We start from the raw sequence: 17,851 nt of genomic DNA, 5'->3' as shown, positions 1-17,851 counted from the left end.
CATTTAGAGGGAAGCTTCTCTTGGGTGGATTGACATTTGCATGGTTTAAACTTTCACACTTCATTCACTTACATGCATGCTTTAATTGAGAATTAACACAACCTCACTATCACATTTCATTTTTAAGTTAAAGATTGTTACAATTTCATTTGAGCTTTACATTTTCTATTTCATTGTTGCTTGGAGCTACAAGCTTACACTTTACTTTGGGCAATTCATCTTTTACATGCAAACATTTTATATTCTTAACAAACTTTGATTCATTATCATTTACCTTGGTAAATTGTTTCATGAGCACTTGAATACATGCTTCATTTTTATGCTACATTGTTATCTTGAATATTGGAGCAATTTATTGTCATCGTTTATTTGAAACAAATTTACTTTCAAGCAAATTACTTGTATCATTTTAATTCATTGATGGGACACATGCAACACTTGTAAGCTAATTTTATTCTTCCAAATGAGGTTATAATTGCAACTTATGTTGAACACTATTTTTTTTCAAGCATTGCAAATCAATCTCTCTTTTGGGGAAAAAACTTACATGCATTTCATCTAGGCATTTTAGTATAGGAAGACCCCAAACCTCATTAAAATTTTACTTCCAACATAAGTTGGTTGAAGTAGACATCTTAGGGACCCTCTATTCTTCTATTGGCTCCTCACTGTGAGATCCATATTTTTGGGCGAGGGTGGGCTCTGAGGATTGAAAAGTTAAATTGTAATCTTGTTGTGAAAATAATTAATAAAATTAACCAACAACACTTTCCAATACATTTACTTTACTTGTCTCTTGATGGTTTGAGTTTTCATATGCAAAGTCTATTTCAAAAGCATGTATTGTAATCCTTTCAAACAAATGCTTTATTTTCAAGTTTCAAGTCTAATTGCATATTGATGTCTTGGTTTATCATTTCCTTTCTTTTACATTTCCAAGTTAATTAATAATTTTTGGGTTTTGGCAAAGATATGTTTCACATGTTTTGATTTATGAAGTTGATTATCTCAAAAGTACTTTGTATCTTACATATCTTGTGCTAACATTTTGTTTACATTTAAATTATTGAGAAAATTCCTTATAAGAGACTGGTTTTATGGTTTTTGTCATATTGATGATTGGCATTGTTATTTCAAGTTGCTCACTTCATATTTGCTCATAAATCCTTAAAAGTAATCAATTTTCACTATAACACTCTCCTAGAAACTCACATCTTTTAACTTAACTTTTCATTAAGGACCACCCTCCTTAGCTAACCTATGAGATAGCTCAAACGAAGAGAGTCGAGATTAGTGTGACAACCCTTCTCTGAGTTCCCTGCCACCAACCACACCTTGTGGGGTTGAAGGTTTTTCTCACTAATTTGTAGATAGGTTTAGGCGGCAGGGTCAACATCTTTAGCACCACTGTCGGGGACACGTCTTCATGTACCTCGGAAATATGACTAACTTTTGGTTTTTGCATGTTGGATTTTAGAGTTAGATTCCTGTTAAAGTGGCGACTCCACTTATTTCATTTTTTGCAAGTATTTCTACTTGAAACTTGCTTCTTGTAGATTTCTTGCTAATCTTGGACAAGAGCCTCTCTCTGGTATCCATTTTCTCTTTTCAGGGTCAAGTGAGCATGACATCATGAATGATTTGTTCGCCCCTTGTGATTTTACTAACATTTCAGGCTATCCGAATTTCATTCTGGATGAAGTCATTGAGGCTATTGAAGAGTTGCCTAGTTTTCTAGCTAACAATGCCATCAGTACTGAAACTCACCTTAGGAATTTCCACCTTTGTGTGAGCAAATGTTGCCATGATATTAACCATGAGGATGTTAAAATGAGACTTTTCATCTTTTCATTAGATCGCGATGCTATGTATTGGTTCATAGACTTACCTGCTAACAATTTTGATTCTCTAGAATCAATCATTGACGCCTTTAAAGAAAAATATGGAGATGAAAGAAAGATCAAAGCAAAAGTTGATAAGCATCTCATCAAGGAGTTGACTTGAATGATTAAATATATGCAACTGAACCAAGCTCAACTCATTAAGACCATAGAGGTAAGTCATGCACAAGCAATAAAAGCCATGAGAGTTAGTCATTCTAATCAAATGACCTCTATTCAAAATAGGTTGCTCGCCATGGAAGAAAAAGAAGTACAATTAATCTGTTGATTTTAGGTAACATCGGATGTGCTCTAGCTCCGAAATTTTGTGGAGGGGCTAGAACACATGAGATCTCCAAGACCCAGAAAATATTTTGGAGAAATTCCACCCGGATGAGGAGTTATTAAAATAATTAATATTTTTAATGGGTTCCTAAGTCTAAACTTAGGAAAATAAAAATATTAATGGGTATTAACAAAAAAGTGAGTGAGAAACTTTTAAGTGACAAGGATCAAGTTTGTTTTAATCTTAACCATTGATTAGGGACTTAATCTCGGCCGTTGATTCATCAATAAGAAAAGTATAAGAGGAGGCTTGATGGTCAGTTGGAGATACACTTGAGAGATCAGTGAGTTCAATTTTTCTGGGGCGACGTTTACTGAGGAAATCAAACAAGTGATCTGTTGCAGCAGAGGGGCAGGGATAGTTGAGGTTGGAGGATCTTCTCCAGGACCTCGAATACACAGCAGAGAGAGGCAGAGAGACGCTAGAGGAGGCAATGCAAACCTAGGGAGATTGACGCTGGGCCAAGAAGGGCCCACACATTTCCAATGCTGGGGTAGAGCCACCATCCAATAGAAATTCAAATTCAGCCTGGGAGTAGCAGGATCAGCCAAGAAAGCTAACGTCAGCGCTCCAGGAGGTAAAGGATGTAGCGCAGTGCTAACGCAGTGTCCCAGTGTGCTCCATGCAGATACTGTGAAGGAGCAGCACAGTTGTAGCCGGGGATAGTTAGTCCAGTTGCCAGAAATGAGAGATTTTGTCGGGTGAAGTGAGGTAATCTCACTTAGGTTTCTGCCAGTATATTTTTATCTCTATAACTGGATAGCTGAGAGGGCATCCAGAGTTGTATTCAGAACTACTACTTAATAATAGAAAACCCTCAGAGTCGCTGCACTGGTTTTCCCGCATTGGGTTTTTCCGTGGACGTTTGTCCAAAAATAACGGTGTCCGTTGTGTATTTGTCTTGTTCTATTATCAGTTCATGATTTGTATGTATGTGTAGTCTACAATAGTGTTTTCATCGTTGTTTAATAATTAATAACTTGTTGAATGTAAAAACAAGTAGGAGATGATAAATCAATGATTGCAGTAGGATTTCTGATGTGTAGATTCAGAAATTTTCACATGGTACCAGAGCATTGCAAATCATAGGAGACAAAAGACACCAGCCGAGAGATCCAGAGAATTCGCTGTAGAGAGGCAGCTGTCCTGAGTGACAACGTTGTTCCAGAGCCAGAGATGCAGAGGGGGATTGACGAAGTGCATAAGAGGTGACGCAAAGGCTCACGCAGTGCCTGCATCAGCATTTTGAACCAAGTGAAGGTGACACAGTAGCTAGGAGGAGCCCACGCAATAATTGCGTTAGTTGTCTAGGCCAGCGCAAAAGTAGAGAGGGGCAGATCAGGCTCATGCAAAGCCACGTCATCTTTCCGGACCAGGAAGGAGTGACACAATGGCCAGGAGGAGTTGATCTAGCTCACGCAGTGATTGCGCAGAGCCAGAGGAGCTCAAATTCTTCAGTTGTTGAGGTTGGGGGGGCAGAGCAGATTCGATCTGAGGAGCTGGTGGGGCGTTGTTGCTGTTGGTGCATAGCAATGTCTGTGGAGACTGAGCCGAGGTAGAGGGAGTCACTGCCTTGACAGATTTCTAGCCAAATAAATCTAGATCCGGGTTGCAGCAACAAAGGAGGATTGGAGAGGAGTGATTCGACATTTGGCGAGATGATTTCTGTGAAGGAAATCAAGACTCAAAGGGAGTCTACATGAGCTTCTTCCTTAGAGGGTTTCTTGCGCCAAAGAAATCCAGATCCAAGTCTTGCTGGATTAGCAACAAGAAAGGGAGAAGAGAACCTGTCTTATATTTATTGAGCAAAGATGGCAGTCCATGGACTGAGGGATCAAGACAGATTGGATGGAGCATCTAATTTTGTCATCTGGAAGGCCAGGATCCTGGCAATCTAGACAAACATCGCATCAATGATTATGCCTTGAAAGTAGTTGTTGTTCCGATCGACGTTGATCCGCTAAAGAAGTACGAGGAGGCCCAGGGGAAGGCCAAGTGCATGATCCTAGACGAAGTCAAAGATCATGTAGTACCACACATTGCTGAGAAAGAAACAACAAGGGAGATGTGGGATACGTTGACCACCTTATACCAGGGCACTTCCATCCAACGGAAGATGCTATGTGAAAATCAACTGAGACAGTACTAGATGCAGAAGGGAGAAGAGATCGATCCCTTCCTCCTCAGATTGCAAGGGATTAGAGACCAGTTGACTTCCGTGGGGTCTACACCAAATCCTGAGTTCATGGTTAGGGCTGCACTGAATGCAGTCATCGAGGACTGGGAGACATTTGTCCAAAGTATCTTGGGCAGAGTGACTCTCCCCAGTTGGGAGGAGATGTGGGCAGCTCTTCGACAAGAAGAGATCAAGAGGTTGACCAAGGCGGGGGGTAGCGGCAAAGGAGCCGAGATCAAGAAGGAGAAGGATGCAACTCTCGCATCATCGGGACAACAAGGGAAACAGAAGCAGAAGAAGAAGGATATTTCCAAGGTTAGATGCTTCAAGTGTGGGGAATTTGGACATTATGCCACTCAATGCCCCCGGAAGAAGGCAAGGAGGAAGTTTCTGAATCGAAGGCTGCTCCAGCGAAAGCTAACAGGGAAGGCGAGGATGACAATTGTGCCATGAGCGCTCATGCACCTCTGGAGAAGAGGAGGGGTGACATGGAGTTGTAGTCAAAAGGACTACATGAACAGACGGGCAAGATCCTTGAGGTGCCCAAACTCGTGTATCACATATGGCTATGGGAGTCCTTAACGACAGTAGCAAAACATAGATTAGCAGCAGAGGGAGCTTCAGCACCACAAGGCATCCATACTAAACAGCATGTCAGTGTTGGGGTCAGTTTTCAGTTGCTTACTTCTCAACAACTGAGTTGTAGTGCAGCAATTAGCAGTGGCAGTGCTATGGGTAGCATGATGCAGCATATTGAGAGGGAGTTGTAGTACAAATGTAGTAGTGGAAGTGGCAGAGTTATGGGTAGCAGTTCAGGAAGCAATAGTGTAGTGCGTCAAGGGAATCAAGACAAGCATTAGTAGCACAGAGGACCGATGCAGTGGATCAGTGCACTACTTCTGTTGAGAAGTGTTACTAGAGCACATTCCTCGCTAAGAGGGAGTGTTGATTTTGGGTAGCATCGGATGTGCTCTAGCTCCGAAATTTTGTGGAGGGGCTAGAACACATGAGATCTCCAAGACCCAGAAATCGTTTGGAGAAATTCCACCCAGATGAGGAGTTATTAAAATAATTAATATTTTTAATGGGTTCGAAATTGTGTGGAGGGGCTAGAACACATGAGATCTCCAAGACCCAGAAATCGTTTGGAGAAATTCCACCCAGATGAGGAGTTATTAAAATAATTAATATTTTTAATGGGTTCCTAAGTCTAAACTTAGGAAAATAAAAATATTAATGGGTATTAATAAAAATATGGGTGAGAAACTTCTAAGTGACGAGGATCAAGTCTGTTTTAATCTTAGTCGTTGATTAGGGACTTAATCTCGACCGTTGATTCATCAATAGGAAAAGTATAAGAGGAGGCTTGAGGGTCAGTTGGAGATACACTTGAGAGATCAGTCAGTTCGATTTTTCTAGGGTGAGGTTTGTTGAGAAAATCGAACAAGTGATATGTTGCAGCAAAGGGGCAGGGATAGTTGAGGTTGGAGGATCTTTTCTAGGACCTCGAATACATAGCAGAGAGAGGCAAAGAGATGCCAGAGGAGTCAGCACAGACCCAGGGAGACTGACGATGGGCCAGGAAGGGCCCATGCATTTCCAGCGCTCGGGTAGAGCCGCCCTCCAGCAAAAATCTGAATCCAATCGAGGAGCAGTAGGATCAGCCGAGAAGGCTGACATCAGAGCTCCAGGAGGCAGAGGAGGCAGCGCACTGTTGACGCAGTGTCCAAGTGTGCCCCATGTAGGCCCACACAGCTACTGCGAAGGGGCAGCGCAGTTGTAGCCGAGGACAGTCAATCCAGTTGCCAGAACAAAGATATTTTGTCAGGTGAAGTGAGGTAATCTCACTTAGGTTTTTGCCAGTATATTTTTATCTCTGTAACTAGATAGCCAATAGGGCATCCAGAGTTGTATTCAAAACTATTGCTTAATAATAGAAAACGCTCAGAGCTACTACACTGGTTTTCTCGCATTGGGTTTTCCTGGGGACATTTGTCCAAAAATAACGGTGTCCCTTGTGTATTTGCCTCGTTTGATTTTCAATTCATGACTTGTATGTATGTGTAGTCTGCGATAGTGTTTTCATCATTGTTTAATAATTAAATAACTTGTTGAATGTAAAAACAAGTAGGAGATGATAAAACAATGATTGTAGTAGGATTTCTAATGTGTAGATTCAGAAATTTTCACATAATCAACAACATGGAAATGAATCATTCCAAGGAAATAAGTGTTACAAAGGCTAATCAAGTCACCTTTTAGAATTGGTTGGATGAAATGGAAAGGTTACAGGTACAAAAATTCCAACTTAGGTTAAATGACGAATGGGAAGAGAACAAAGAAACAAATCATAAACCTCTCGGTCCACTGAAGCAATCTTCATATCATTATGAGGAGGTCATTTACTCCATTGAAAAATGACTAATTGATGGAGACCTAGATAGCAAGGAAACTGAGGGGAATCAAGTTTATACTTGTGAGATTGATCAATCACCCATGTCAGAGCAGAAGCAGAATGGACAAAGGAAGGTCAAAGAACTCTTGTATACTTCAAATTTTCCATTTTAGCATCTTCAAGATCAGGCATAAAGGTCTACTGTGATCACATCAACATCACAATCTGTTAAGAAGAAAAGAAAAAAGCGAAAAGGATTTGGTAAATTTGATGACCATCTACAACACAGTGTTGGGACAGATCAAAGTCCTAAGATATTCAAAATTGGATAGGGCACATCAGAAAAACCACCCATGGATCTGCCTAAAAGTAAGTAGGTTCTCAGCATGAACTTCATTGAGGACATCTGATGCTATGGGACATCTTTTTGTATCATATTTCTATCCTTATCCCTTGTCATTTTAGTTAATTAGTTTTATTTCGTGAATAAATTGTCATTTATGCTCTTAGAATAAATTTTCATTTCTTCATTTTTGTACTTGATTTCATTTGATGATATTTAGAATGGATACTGTTGATATGTCTTTTGTCGATGGATGTAGATAACAAGTTCTTGGACACTATCACTTCATATCTAGAATGCATCCCCATATGGAGCCAAATGTTGACCACTAGAGTGGCACTTGATGATTATATGAAGACTCCATGCCCAAGGATGTACCAATGGACACTTGTACCATCAGATATCATCAGTCAACAGAGTTTTTAAACTCTACTTCTATCTTCTCATCATCTTTCTTGTACCCAGATTCCACACCCTGCGGGGAATTGTAATAAGTGATACTAGTAATGATGAGTTTTGAGTCTGTAATAGGCCTAGGATGTTGGAACTCGATCAGCAAATGAGTACCGCTTGGAGTGTTTTTTTTATCTGGTTAATTATCCCTTCTTTTTCAGAGGTGGATAATTTTTTGGGTTTTCTCACTCACTTTTTACCCCAAAGCCAGATTGATGGTTTAAAGGTTGATCCCCTAACACATCTTAGTGTCTAGAGTCGATGTATATTACCATACTAGATCACACAAAAAAATTTGTGGAATTTGGTTAGGTCTAGGTAGTCATTTTTAAAATTTTTAGATTTTCCGCACTACGGAAATTGCAATAAAAATTGTACTTGTAATGTAATAAGTGATGTCTAGAGAAGTTGTATGGGGTATGAGTAATGAAATTTTCACCTCTCACCCTCAAATTTCTACTATGACACACTTTGAGGGGTTAAAAATGTGTTTTTAACCCTCAAAACCCACTTTTCCTAAATTTAGTGGGAAATTTGGCAATTAATTAAGCTAAAAATTAAATAAATGGAGGAAAATAAATATCCACACATGCTAAATGTTGTGAAAATGAGGTGGAAAATTATGGGGGATTCCGAGTAAAGTCCCAAGGTGATGTGGACTCTTAAAATCAAGGAAATGACATATGTTCAAATAAAATCAAATTTTTGGCATTAAATGAGAAAACTGTTTATTTGGAAATTCGAATTTGTGAAGTTAATGCACATTTGGAAGGATTTGTGAGAATATTTGGTGGATATTTTTTTGGGAAAGTGTCCCCACATGTATTACCACCCATATACACTTGTCATTCCATCATAAAATTCGAATTTGACACATAAGGGAAGAAGAAAATGATGTCCACTTGCCAGAATTCGATTTTTACACTTGGCATTGGAGCTCCATTCAACAAATTCGAATTTCTCTTTGGGATTGTCACCTCATGCCACTTGTTTAATCACTTCTACATTGGGATTGGCTCCCATAGCTCTATATAATAGAGTCTTGAACTCTCATTTGTATCAATTGTTATTAGCTATTGCGCTTGTGTAAGCGATGCTGTCTTGTACACTTTTAGAAATATCAATAAAGACTTTGAGGTTTCATTTATGAGGTGTTCCTCCTTTGGGAGTGTGATGAATTGCTGATCATTGGTATAATTCATTTTACTCATGCTTTGATCTAATTTGTTTCCATATGCTTTTGTAGATTTGTTAATGTAGAGCTATCTTTTATTAACATTTGATTTAAAAGTATGCTCTAGATATAGAATGCTCTAGCTGGTTTTAAATAAATCTCTAGAGTTTCTTATCATTGTTTATTGCTAAATCTATATGGAACTAATTCTTGATTGAAGTTTTGTAGAGGGAACATCTTGTTGAGATCACAGAATCAAGTGTGAGGGGAAGTCTTTGGAGAGACCAATCCACTCTTCATACATTCTTAAAGGAGCTCTCATTTGTTCATTGAGCCTTCATAGTCTTATCTTACAAAGTGGTTTTGGCACATAGTTTGTACACAAGCCGAGCACTTCTAAATTTAAATCTCTTTTAAAAAGCATTGTACTTCATTTCTTCCATTTGCTATCTAAGAGCTTGAAAATGGCTAAGAAAAGACGAGAGTTTACTCTCACTCTTTAGCTTAGCCTTTTGTAAATTATAATTGTACATATACATTTTATCTTGTTGACTTTTTCATTAATACTTAACTGATTTTGCAGGCATTGTTTGGATTGTTTGCTAACTCTTCTGTGGCATATTTTGAAGAGCAACCTCCTGCAACATTTAACAAGTGTTTGCAGGACCTTTGACAAGTGTTGGGGGTTCGATTTCCAAGGATGCCATGAGCCCTTTTGAGGCTTATTTTGGCCAAAGTCAAGTTCACTAGAGGGCTACCCATTTTCCTCTCTAAGTCGTGGGCATTTGGAGGAAACTTTCACCTTGTTTTCCTTTCATAAATTTCGTGAAATAGTCATTACTTTCTCAAGAAAGGAGGTCTAGTGTCCAAGTTTCAAGCAATTATTGTGAAAACTCTCCTTGAAGTTTCGTTGAGGACTTTGAAGGACCCTCTTCTCATTGTAATATTAATAAAAGATCTAATTTGCTTGTGGGAGCTTGGGATTTCTCCAATGGTATCCTATCTCCCCATTTAGAGGGAAGCTTCTCTTGGGTGGATTGGCATTTGCATGGTTTAAACTTTCACACTTCATTCACTTGCATGCTTTAATTGGGAATTAACACAACCTAACTATCACATTTCATTTTTAAGTTAAAGTTTGTTACAATTTCATTTGAGCTTTGCACTTTCTATCTCATTGTTGCTTGGAGCTACAAGCTTACACTACACTTTGGGCAATTCATCATTTACATGCAAACATTTTATATTCTTAACAAACTTTGATTCGTTATCATTTACCTTGGCAAATTGTTTCATGAACACTTGAATACATGCTTCATTTTTATGCTACATTGTTATCTTGAATATTGGAGCAATTTATTGTCATTGTCTATTTGAAACACATTTTACTTTCAAGCAAATTACTTGTATCATTTTAATTCAATGATGAGACACATGCAACACTTGTAAGCTAATTTTATTCCTCCAATTGAGGTTGTAATTGCAACTTATGTTGAACACTATTTCATTTTCAAGCATTGTAAATCAATCTCTCTTTTGCGGAAAAAACTTACATGCATTTCACCTAGGCATTTTAGTATAGGAATGTCCCAAGTCTCATTAAAATTTTACTTCCAACATAAGTTGGTTGAAGTAGACATCTTAGGGACCCTCTACTCTTCTATTGACTCCTCACTGTGAGATCGATATCTTTAGGCGAGGGCGAGGTATGAGGATTGAAGAGTTAAATTATAATCTTGTTGTAGAAAAATTAACAAAAATACCCAAGAGCACTTTCCATTACATTTACTTTACCTGTCTCTTGATGGTTTGAGTTTTCATATGCAAAGTCTATTCCAAAAGCAAGTATTGTAATCCTTTCGAACAAGTGCTTTATTTTCATGCTTCAAGTCTAATTGCATATTGATGTCTTGGTTTAGCATTTCATTTCTTTTACATTTCCAAGTTAATTACTAATTTTTGGGTTTTGGAAAAATATGTTTCACATGTTTTGATTTATAAAATTGATTATCTCAAAAGCATTTTGTATCATACATATCTTATGCTAACACTTTGTTTACATTTCAGAGTTACTTTGCTTTCTCTTTTGAGAGCATTTTATTTTATTTTGAGCAACTATATCTTTAAATTGTAGAGCATATTCTTTATAAGGCACTGGTTTTATGTTATTTTTCACATTAATGATTGGCATTGTTATCTCAAGTTATTGACTTCATATTTGTTCATAAATCCTTAAAAGTAATCCATTTTCACGATAACTCTCTCCTAAAAACTCACATTTTTTAACTTAACTTTTGATTAGGGACCACCCCCTTTAGCTAACCTAGGAGATAACTTAAACAGAGAGAGTCAAAATTAGTGTGAAAACCCCTTCTCTGAGTTCCCTGCCACCAACCACACCTTGTGGGGTTGAAGGTTTTTCCAACTAACTTGTAGGTAGGTGTAGGCAACAAGGTCAACAAGGCCTATTGGACTCCTTGAGAAGAGTATATATTGGAAGAGACTTCGACCTATTTGGACATTCATTTCAAGCATTCGATCTCTGCACCAAGAAAGGAAGGAAGAAGGAGAAAACTCAAGGAAGAAGAAGAAAATCTGAATTTTGACTTGTTTGCTCGCACATGTGAAAAATCAAACAAGACACCTACAGAACACCTCTATCATCAAACAGGACACCTACAGAACTCCTGCGCTCAAAATCCAGTAAAACTGGAAACTAAATCTATGGCTTGGAAGCCATGCCGCCCTCCCCCTATGGAGGAAGAGGACTTCCCATCTTCAGATTAGGAGGCCAATGAATCAAACGATGAAATGCTCTCTTCGGATGAGGATTGCGAGGAGAGTAGGGGGAATAAAAGTTTAGCACTTCGCATAGGAATAGACAGTACCACTGCTTCACTGGGAGTGGTAAAGTGAGCCCGCCAATCCGTTTCTTTAGAATCAAAAAAGGAGGCAATGACAGCGTGTCTAGAAATTCTTTAGCAAGCTGTGGTTACTCCTTTGCCGAATGGGTGGGTGGAAGTAACCAAAAAGAAAAAGGAAAAAAGATAAATCTGAAAACCAATCCAAACCTAGGTGGTACTCTTGTTTATTTTACTATGTTTACCTTGCTGTCTACTTACAGTTTCGTTTTGGTCTATATGTTAAAACCCCACCTTCAAGTGGGTATTGTAAACTCTTTTTGATCAATGAAATCCTATGCGTAAATTTACCAAAAAAAGAAAGAGGAGAAATTGCACATGAATAGAAGAGGAACAAAACAATAGATGCAGGTAAAAATGACCATCTTTTTTCCTATATACACTGGTTACATATGTATGTATAGATTTACCACTAACCTGTTGTAAGGTGGCTCAATTACAGTTAATAATGACGACATTATGTAGGCCCATTGGGTCAGCATTTAAGAAAAGCATGACATCCATAAGCCTACATTTTATAATATCAACATTTTGGAAGCAGGGAAGGAAAACCAAATTTCTATGCAGTTAGTTTTTCTTATTGTTTCAGACCGTCTATAACTAAAAAAAACTCAATTATTGCAAATTATGAAGACAAAATAACATCATTTTCCCCTTATTACCTATGTCACATGGTTCGGTTCGAATTCGAGTTCAGAAACAATTAAGTTCGATTTAAATTCGAATTTTTTGACGAGGTTCGTATGAGGTTCGGCATTAAGATCAACTATATATATATATATATATATATATGAGATAAAATAAAGAAAAAATCAAAATCAATCAATACAACTATAGAGTAGTAGTGAGCACCCACGAGCCACAAATCACGACCACTATTAACTTCAGGCTCCAAGCAGCGAGGACAAGCATCATCTAGAAATTGAATTCAGGAAATTGCAGAGAATACAACACGCAGTGGCAGCACTGAGCACAATAGAGCGAGTAGACTCAGACTGAAGTTGGACTGTGAAAATCTATCGGCAACCACGGTAAATAAAGCCAAACCAGTGTCCACCACGGAAAACTAATTGGTGGGAAGTAGAATTGTAGAACAAGAGAAAACCATGTGTTGCCGATGGTTTTTCTCATAAACCTTAAAACAACTGACAAAAACCACCCGAAATCTAACCTCGAACCCCAAAAAAAATTATAAAATTGGGCTTCAGGTTCATCTTTAGGTTCGCCTTCAGGTTTGAATTTGAGGTTCAAACTCATTGAGGTTCGACTATCAAGTTTGCCGAACTTGAACGAATTTGAACGAATTTGAATTTTTTTTTGGGTTCGCCAAATTTCGAACCTCAAGGTTCAAATTTGGCGAACCCTGTGACATAGCTTATTACTTCATTAGAGTACCTAAGGGTCTTATTTCAGTAACAGCTTGGTATGTTGCAATGCTTTTTTAGGTTTAGGATGTTCTGTTTATTACAATAAATGTGCTATGAAAAGCTTGAATGCCATGCCTAATCTCATCAATCACAACGTTAAAGTCGAGTGAATATCCAACTTCCAGAACACTGATCTGCACATTCATACTAAGTGGAAAGGCGGTGAAAACAAGAAAGCTTCCTAGTTCAGAGACAATAGAGAGCATTAGTCATTTAGAATGCAATTCTATAATACTTTCTAAACTCAACTACCAAGGAATTTTGGAGTCATATGGGATTCAGAGTTTTAAAATAAAATTCACAGACAAAACCTTATGTATATGTGTGCATGTGCAAGGATTCAAGGGTCATTCATGATCATGCCTTTGGAACTGCTACTTCTGTGTTAGTCCAACCAAAGAAGTGATCCTGTGATGCTGAAGAGCTACTAATGCACCGGGCAAAGTCTGTAATCTGATTGTGAAGCACATTTGAAGCATGGCGAAGCTGTTGGTGCAGGTTCCACTTCACTGCTGCTTGGGCATAACAGTCATTGTTAACTGTTGCAGATCTTAGATCTGTCAGCAAGCCTGGTGATAATCCCGGATTTATTTTGTAAAAATAAAATGTTATAAGATAATCCAGAACAGCATCCCCGAGGAATTCCAGCCGCTGCAAATAAAGTCATATTACTATTATGTCCCGAAATAGGAATTCCAGCCGCTGCACTTCTAAATAAAATATGTAAGCCCGTAGAAGAAAAGTAACAAGGTCATATTCAATAGCACGTCAACATCAAACCTAACCCTAAAGCAGTGCCTTGCCACACAAGAGGGAATAATGTAGTTACGAAGTACCTTTACAACACTAAATTTGTAATTTATGATAATGAATCTTGCAATATTTGAGTGTATGCATACCTGGATAACAAGAGATTTTACTTTCCAAAACTATCTATTGAAAAGATAAGAAAATGGTACAATATGGAAAGAGAACAGCAACCTGGTAGCATCCGGAAAATGATGGCTCTTTATATGATGCGTGTGTGACAGATTCCACTAGAAGAGTGTGAACACGAAAAGAATACTTCAACAACGACTCCAGATAAGGAACATTCACATTAGAGACAAATCCTGTATCAAGCTTCCTTGTAGAGGGCATCTCCAGGGGAATGTCAAAGTCCATGCCAAGCCATTTCACAAAGCTCAGAGCTACAGTTTCACCACCAGTTTCAAGACAAGCACCAATTAACGCTTCCAGGACATCTGCAACACTCTTAGTTTTCATCGTTCTATATCCCTTTATATGCATGTTCTCCGAGATATGTAAATTGTTTTGGCGATTCCCAGAGTACAGAACTAGGTGCTGACCAGGTATGATCCATTGTTGAACATCAAAACATTCATTACGGATATAACCCTATAAAAATAATCGATATCAGCTATCCAATGAGTTACGAATGGAATCAAATTCATTTTACAATAATGTAAAACCTACAACCGAAAATGTCAAGAAACGTATGCTCAGTACTATTTATAAAATTTCTCAAACAGTCAATCAGAACCAATAAAGACGCAAAACAAAATTAGAAACCACAGAATCAAGTACGCAAAACAAAAAAATCATATTTATACTATCATTATTGTATTGAATTGTATTATTATAGCGAGAGGCGTACAATGTATGCAAAACAAATAAATGATACCTATACCATCATTGGTATTGAATTGTCTTTGTGCAGCCAGAGGTGTATTTTAGAGTTCAGTATGTAGTATATATATATATATGATTATGAATAAGTCAGTGTAAAATTGTTGTCTTTTTTTACAGGTGGAAAACTTATCATAACTCAGTTGTCAAACTAACAATGAGAACAGTCATATCTAGCTGCTAACTGTGAATGCAGACTGACTCAACACCCTTATTCAAAAAAACCACGCCGACTGGAATAACCCACTAGTAGTCCATAAGAGGTAGGCTTTTACTCGTGCCAGATGCCTCTGGGTGTTGGGCCGTTAACTTGTTTCTTTACGTCCTAGGAAAACGAGCTCTTAGCCAAAAAGAAACAGTTTTAAGGCATACTCCAGACAGACCCAATGTAGAGGAAAACGAGCTCTTAGCCAAAAAGAAACAGTTTTAAGGCATACTCCAGACAGACCCAATGTAGAGGTTCTGTTTTATATTCATTTTAAATATTAAATATATAAAGATAATATATTTGTTTTAATAAATTAATAAAATATATAAATTAATTTAGATTTATTTCAACTATGAATTTCATAAACATTAAGAGGAATTAAATTTAATACATAGAACTTTCTCCAAGTTTTTGCAATATTAAAAAATTTCCTACTCACAAGTTTTCATTCATGCTAATATTTTATAAGTCTGAAAATAAAATAGATTTAATCTAATTTTTATAATTTAGTCCGATCCCTTTAACTGTTAAGAATTAGCTTGTTGGTATTAACCACGTGGCTGAAATTCGTATCCATGAAGATGGTAGCTAGTACTCAGTTGCACTATGTATACTTGAAAATCTCTCAACTGTATTTGTCAAGCATTGGCATTAGAAAAAAGTCAGCGATTTTATATTTTTGCGATTAAAATTTTCATATTCAGTTCTAGATCTTGATTTAGATCTATTGGCTTTTAGCAAGCAGCAAAGGTTGTAATGTGGCTTAAAGTTTAATTTCACTCAATGTTGCATGAAACGCCCCCTGCCCCCCAGATCAAAACCCAAAATCCTGGCCCGTAAGGATTCGTGGGTGATCCAGCCCCAGAACTGTGTGGATCCCGCTGTAAAAGGTGATTCCTAGTCTGTGGGAACCATTTGGCTAGATCTGTGTTTCCGTACGCCTGAGACGCGGTTCCAGGGCTGGATCGCCACGTGGATCTACCACGGATTGGGGCTGACTCAGGGTGGATCTCGACCAGTTCTATGGGCCATCACGCAGACCCACAAATTTTTTTTTCGTCTAATTGTGATTGGGGGTGGGTTTAACTTGGGTTAGGGAAAATAATGAAGGGAATAAAGCTCTATTTCTCTCTAATTTCCTCACTCCTATATGTTTGGAGAGCCTGGAGAAGAGAGACTTGAGAAGAGCTTGGAGGAGTGAAGGAGGAGGAGCTAGAGCACTGAAGGAGGAGGAGCTTGGAGTAGTAAAGAAAGGCTTCTATCTACAAGAGCTAAAGAGGTAAGTGAAAACCCCAAACCCCCTCATTTTTCTTTCATTGTTTTTTGTATTTTTCTCCTCCTCTCCTACTCTTTCCCATTCTTTCTTCTTGCTCATTTAATTACAGGTCGTCCACCACTTATATTCATATTCCATGATGGTGTTGTTTTGGCTTCTATTTATCATTCCACTTTTGGTTTTCATGACGGCAAGGGGGAGTAGGAATAGAAGGGAAGAAGAGCAAAAGGATAGTGGTCCCCATATGAGTGACCCAATGTATGATGAGGAGGAAGGGTTTGAAGAAGAAGGGATGAACTTGAAGAGAATATTGAAACACTAGAGGGGAAAGCTGCATTGACACCCTTGTTGAAGTATGTGACCAAACTTGAAGGGGGAAAAGGTGGTGGAAGCTACAAGTTTTTGTGCCCTCATGGTTATCATGGAGGAAAACCATATATTGGTTCATATACCCGTGTGAGGAGGTATCTTTGGGTGTTGGACAGTGATGAGAAAAACGGTGTCATGGGGATACAAATTTGCCCAAATGTTTCAACTGAACAAAGAAGAAAATACATCCAAATAGAGGAGGTTGCACAACAAAAAAACAAGAAACAAAAAACTCAGTCTGAATCAAGTGCAACCTCTAGATTTGCTAGTGCATCTCCTCATGGTACTTCTACAACCTCTGGAAGTAGGGGATTTCCTGAATGTTATTGGGAGGGATGATGTGGATGGAAAGATTGTTTGATTTATTTGTGCTTGCCGTGTACCATTCAATGTGCTTCCTTCTCCCTATTAGCATGATATGGTTAAGGCCACTAAGAAGCCCCAAAAGGGTACAAGAACCCCAACTATGAGAAAGCTAGAACATTGTTATTAGAAAGAGAAAAGGAAACATTCGTATGCCTATGCCTTAGACCTTTTCTTCAGGAAACCGACAGTTGTCATTCTGGTGTAATCATCTATCATTAACATAAAGTATAATTCACCATCTAAACCTTTTGTTCTCATAGGACCACATAGATCAGTATGTATTAATTCTAATGGATGTGACGCAAAATGTTCCTTAGTCTTGAACTCGACTTTTGTCTGTTTGCCATGCCGACAAGATTCACATATCGTATTGGTAGGTTTTAAGATTTTTGTCATTTCTCTAACTGCTTCCTTTTTGCTGATCTTGACCAAATTGTTGAAATTTATATGTCCCATTAGTTTGTGACATAACCAACTCTCGTCTTCTTTTGCCAAGAAACACCCTTTATGTGCCTCATCCAAAATATATATGTCATTTGGAGCTCTGCTTGCTATAGCCACAATTTTACCAAACTTGCCTTTCCTGATTTCATATTTCTTCGAGTTGAATAATATCATGTGTCCTTGATTGCACATTTGTCCAACACTGGGCAAATTGTGATTAATATTTTCAACCAACAACACGTCCTTTGCTAATGCATCCTTGCTTCCAAGAGTGACTGTACCTGCTCCTATGACGTTTGAAGACACGTCCTTTCCAAAAGACACTGTTCCATCCTTCTTTTCTTTCAAGGATATGAACTTATTTCTATCTCCAGTCATATGCGT

At 38.1% G+C, this 17,851-nt stretch overlaps 1 protein-coding gene across 4 annotated transcripts in view; it reads right to left on the bottom strand.

Moving 5' to 3' along the window:
* The window catches only part of DCL2 (dicer-like 2), a 538,569-nt gene that overhangs the window by 55,402 nt on the left and 465,316 nt on the right, over positions 1–17,851 (bottom strand). For 3 of the 4 annotated variants that reach the window (XM_089402946.1, XM_089402944.1, XM_089402945.1), the window contains 2 exons: positions 14,097–14,513; positions 13,479–13,766 (listed from right to left, as the gene is read on the bottom strand). In XM_089402946.1, the coding sequence (XP_089259072.1) occupies positions 13,479–13,766; positions 14,097–14,513 (705 nt within the window). The remainder of the gene's footprint in view (positions 1–13,478; positions 13,767–14,096; positions 14,514–17,851) is intronic. The other variant, XM_089402947.1, reaches the window with a different exon arrangement.

This window comes from Pinus tabuliformis, chromosome 2_1, assembly GCF_031772625.1.
Source record: "Pinus tabuliformis cultivar Carrire ecotype Pingquan chromosome 2_1, CPIR1, whole genome shotgun sequence".
NCBI classification, from domain to species: domain Eukaryota; kingdom Viridiplantae; phylum Streptophyta; class Pinopsida; order Pinales; family Pinaceae; genus Pinus; species Pinus tabuliformis.
Note: the sequence above shows the minus strand (reverse complement) of the source record. Positions and strands in the feature narration are given on the sequence as shown.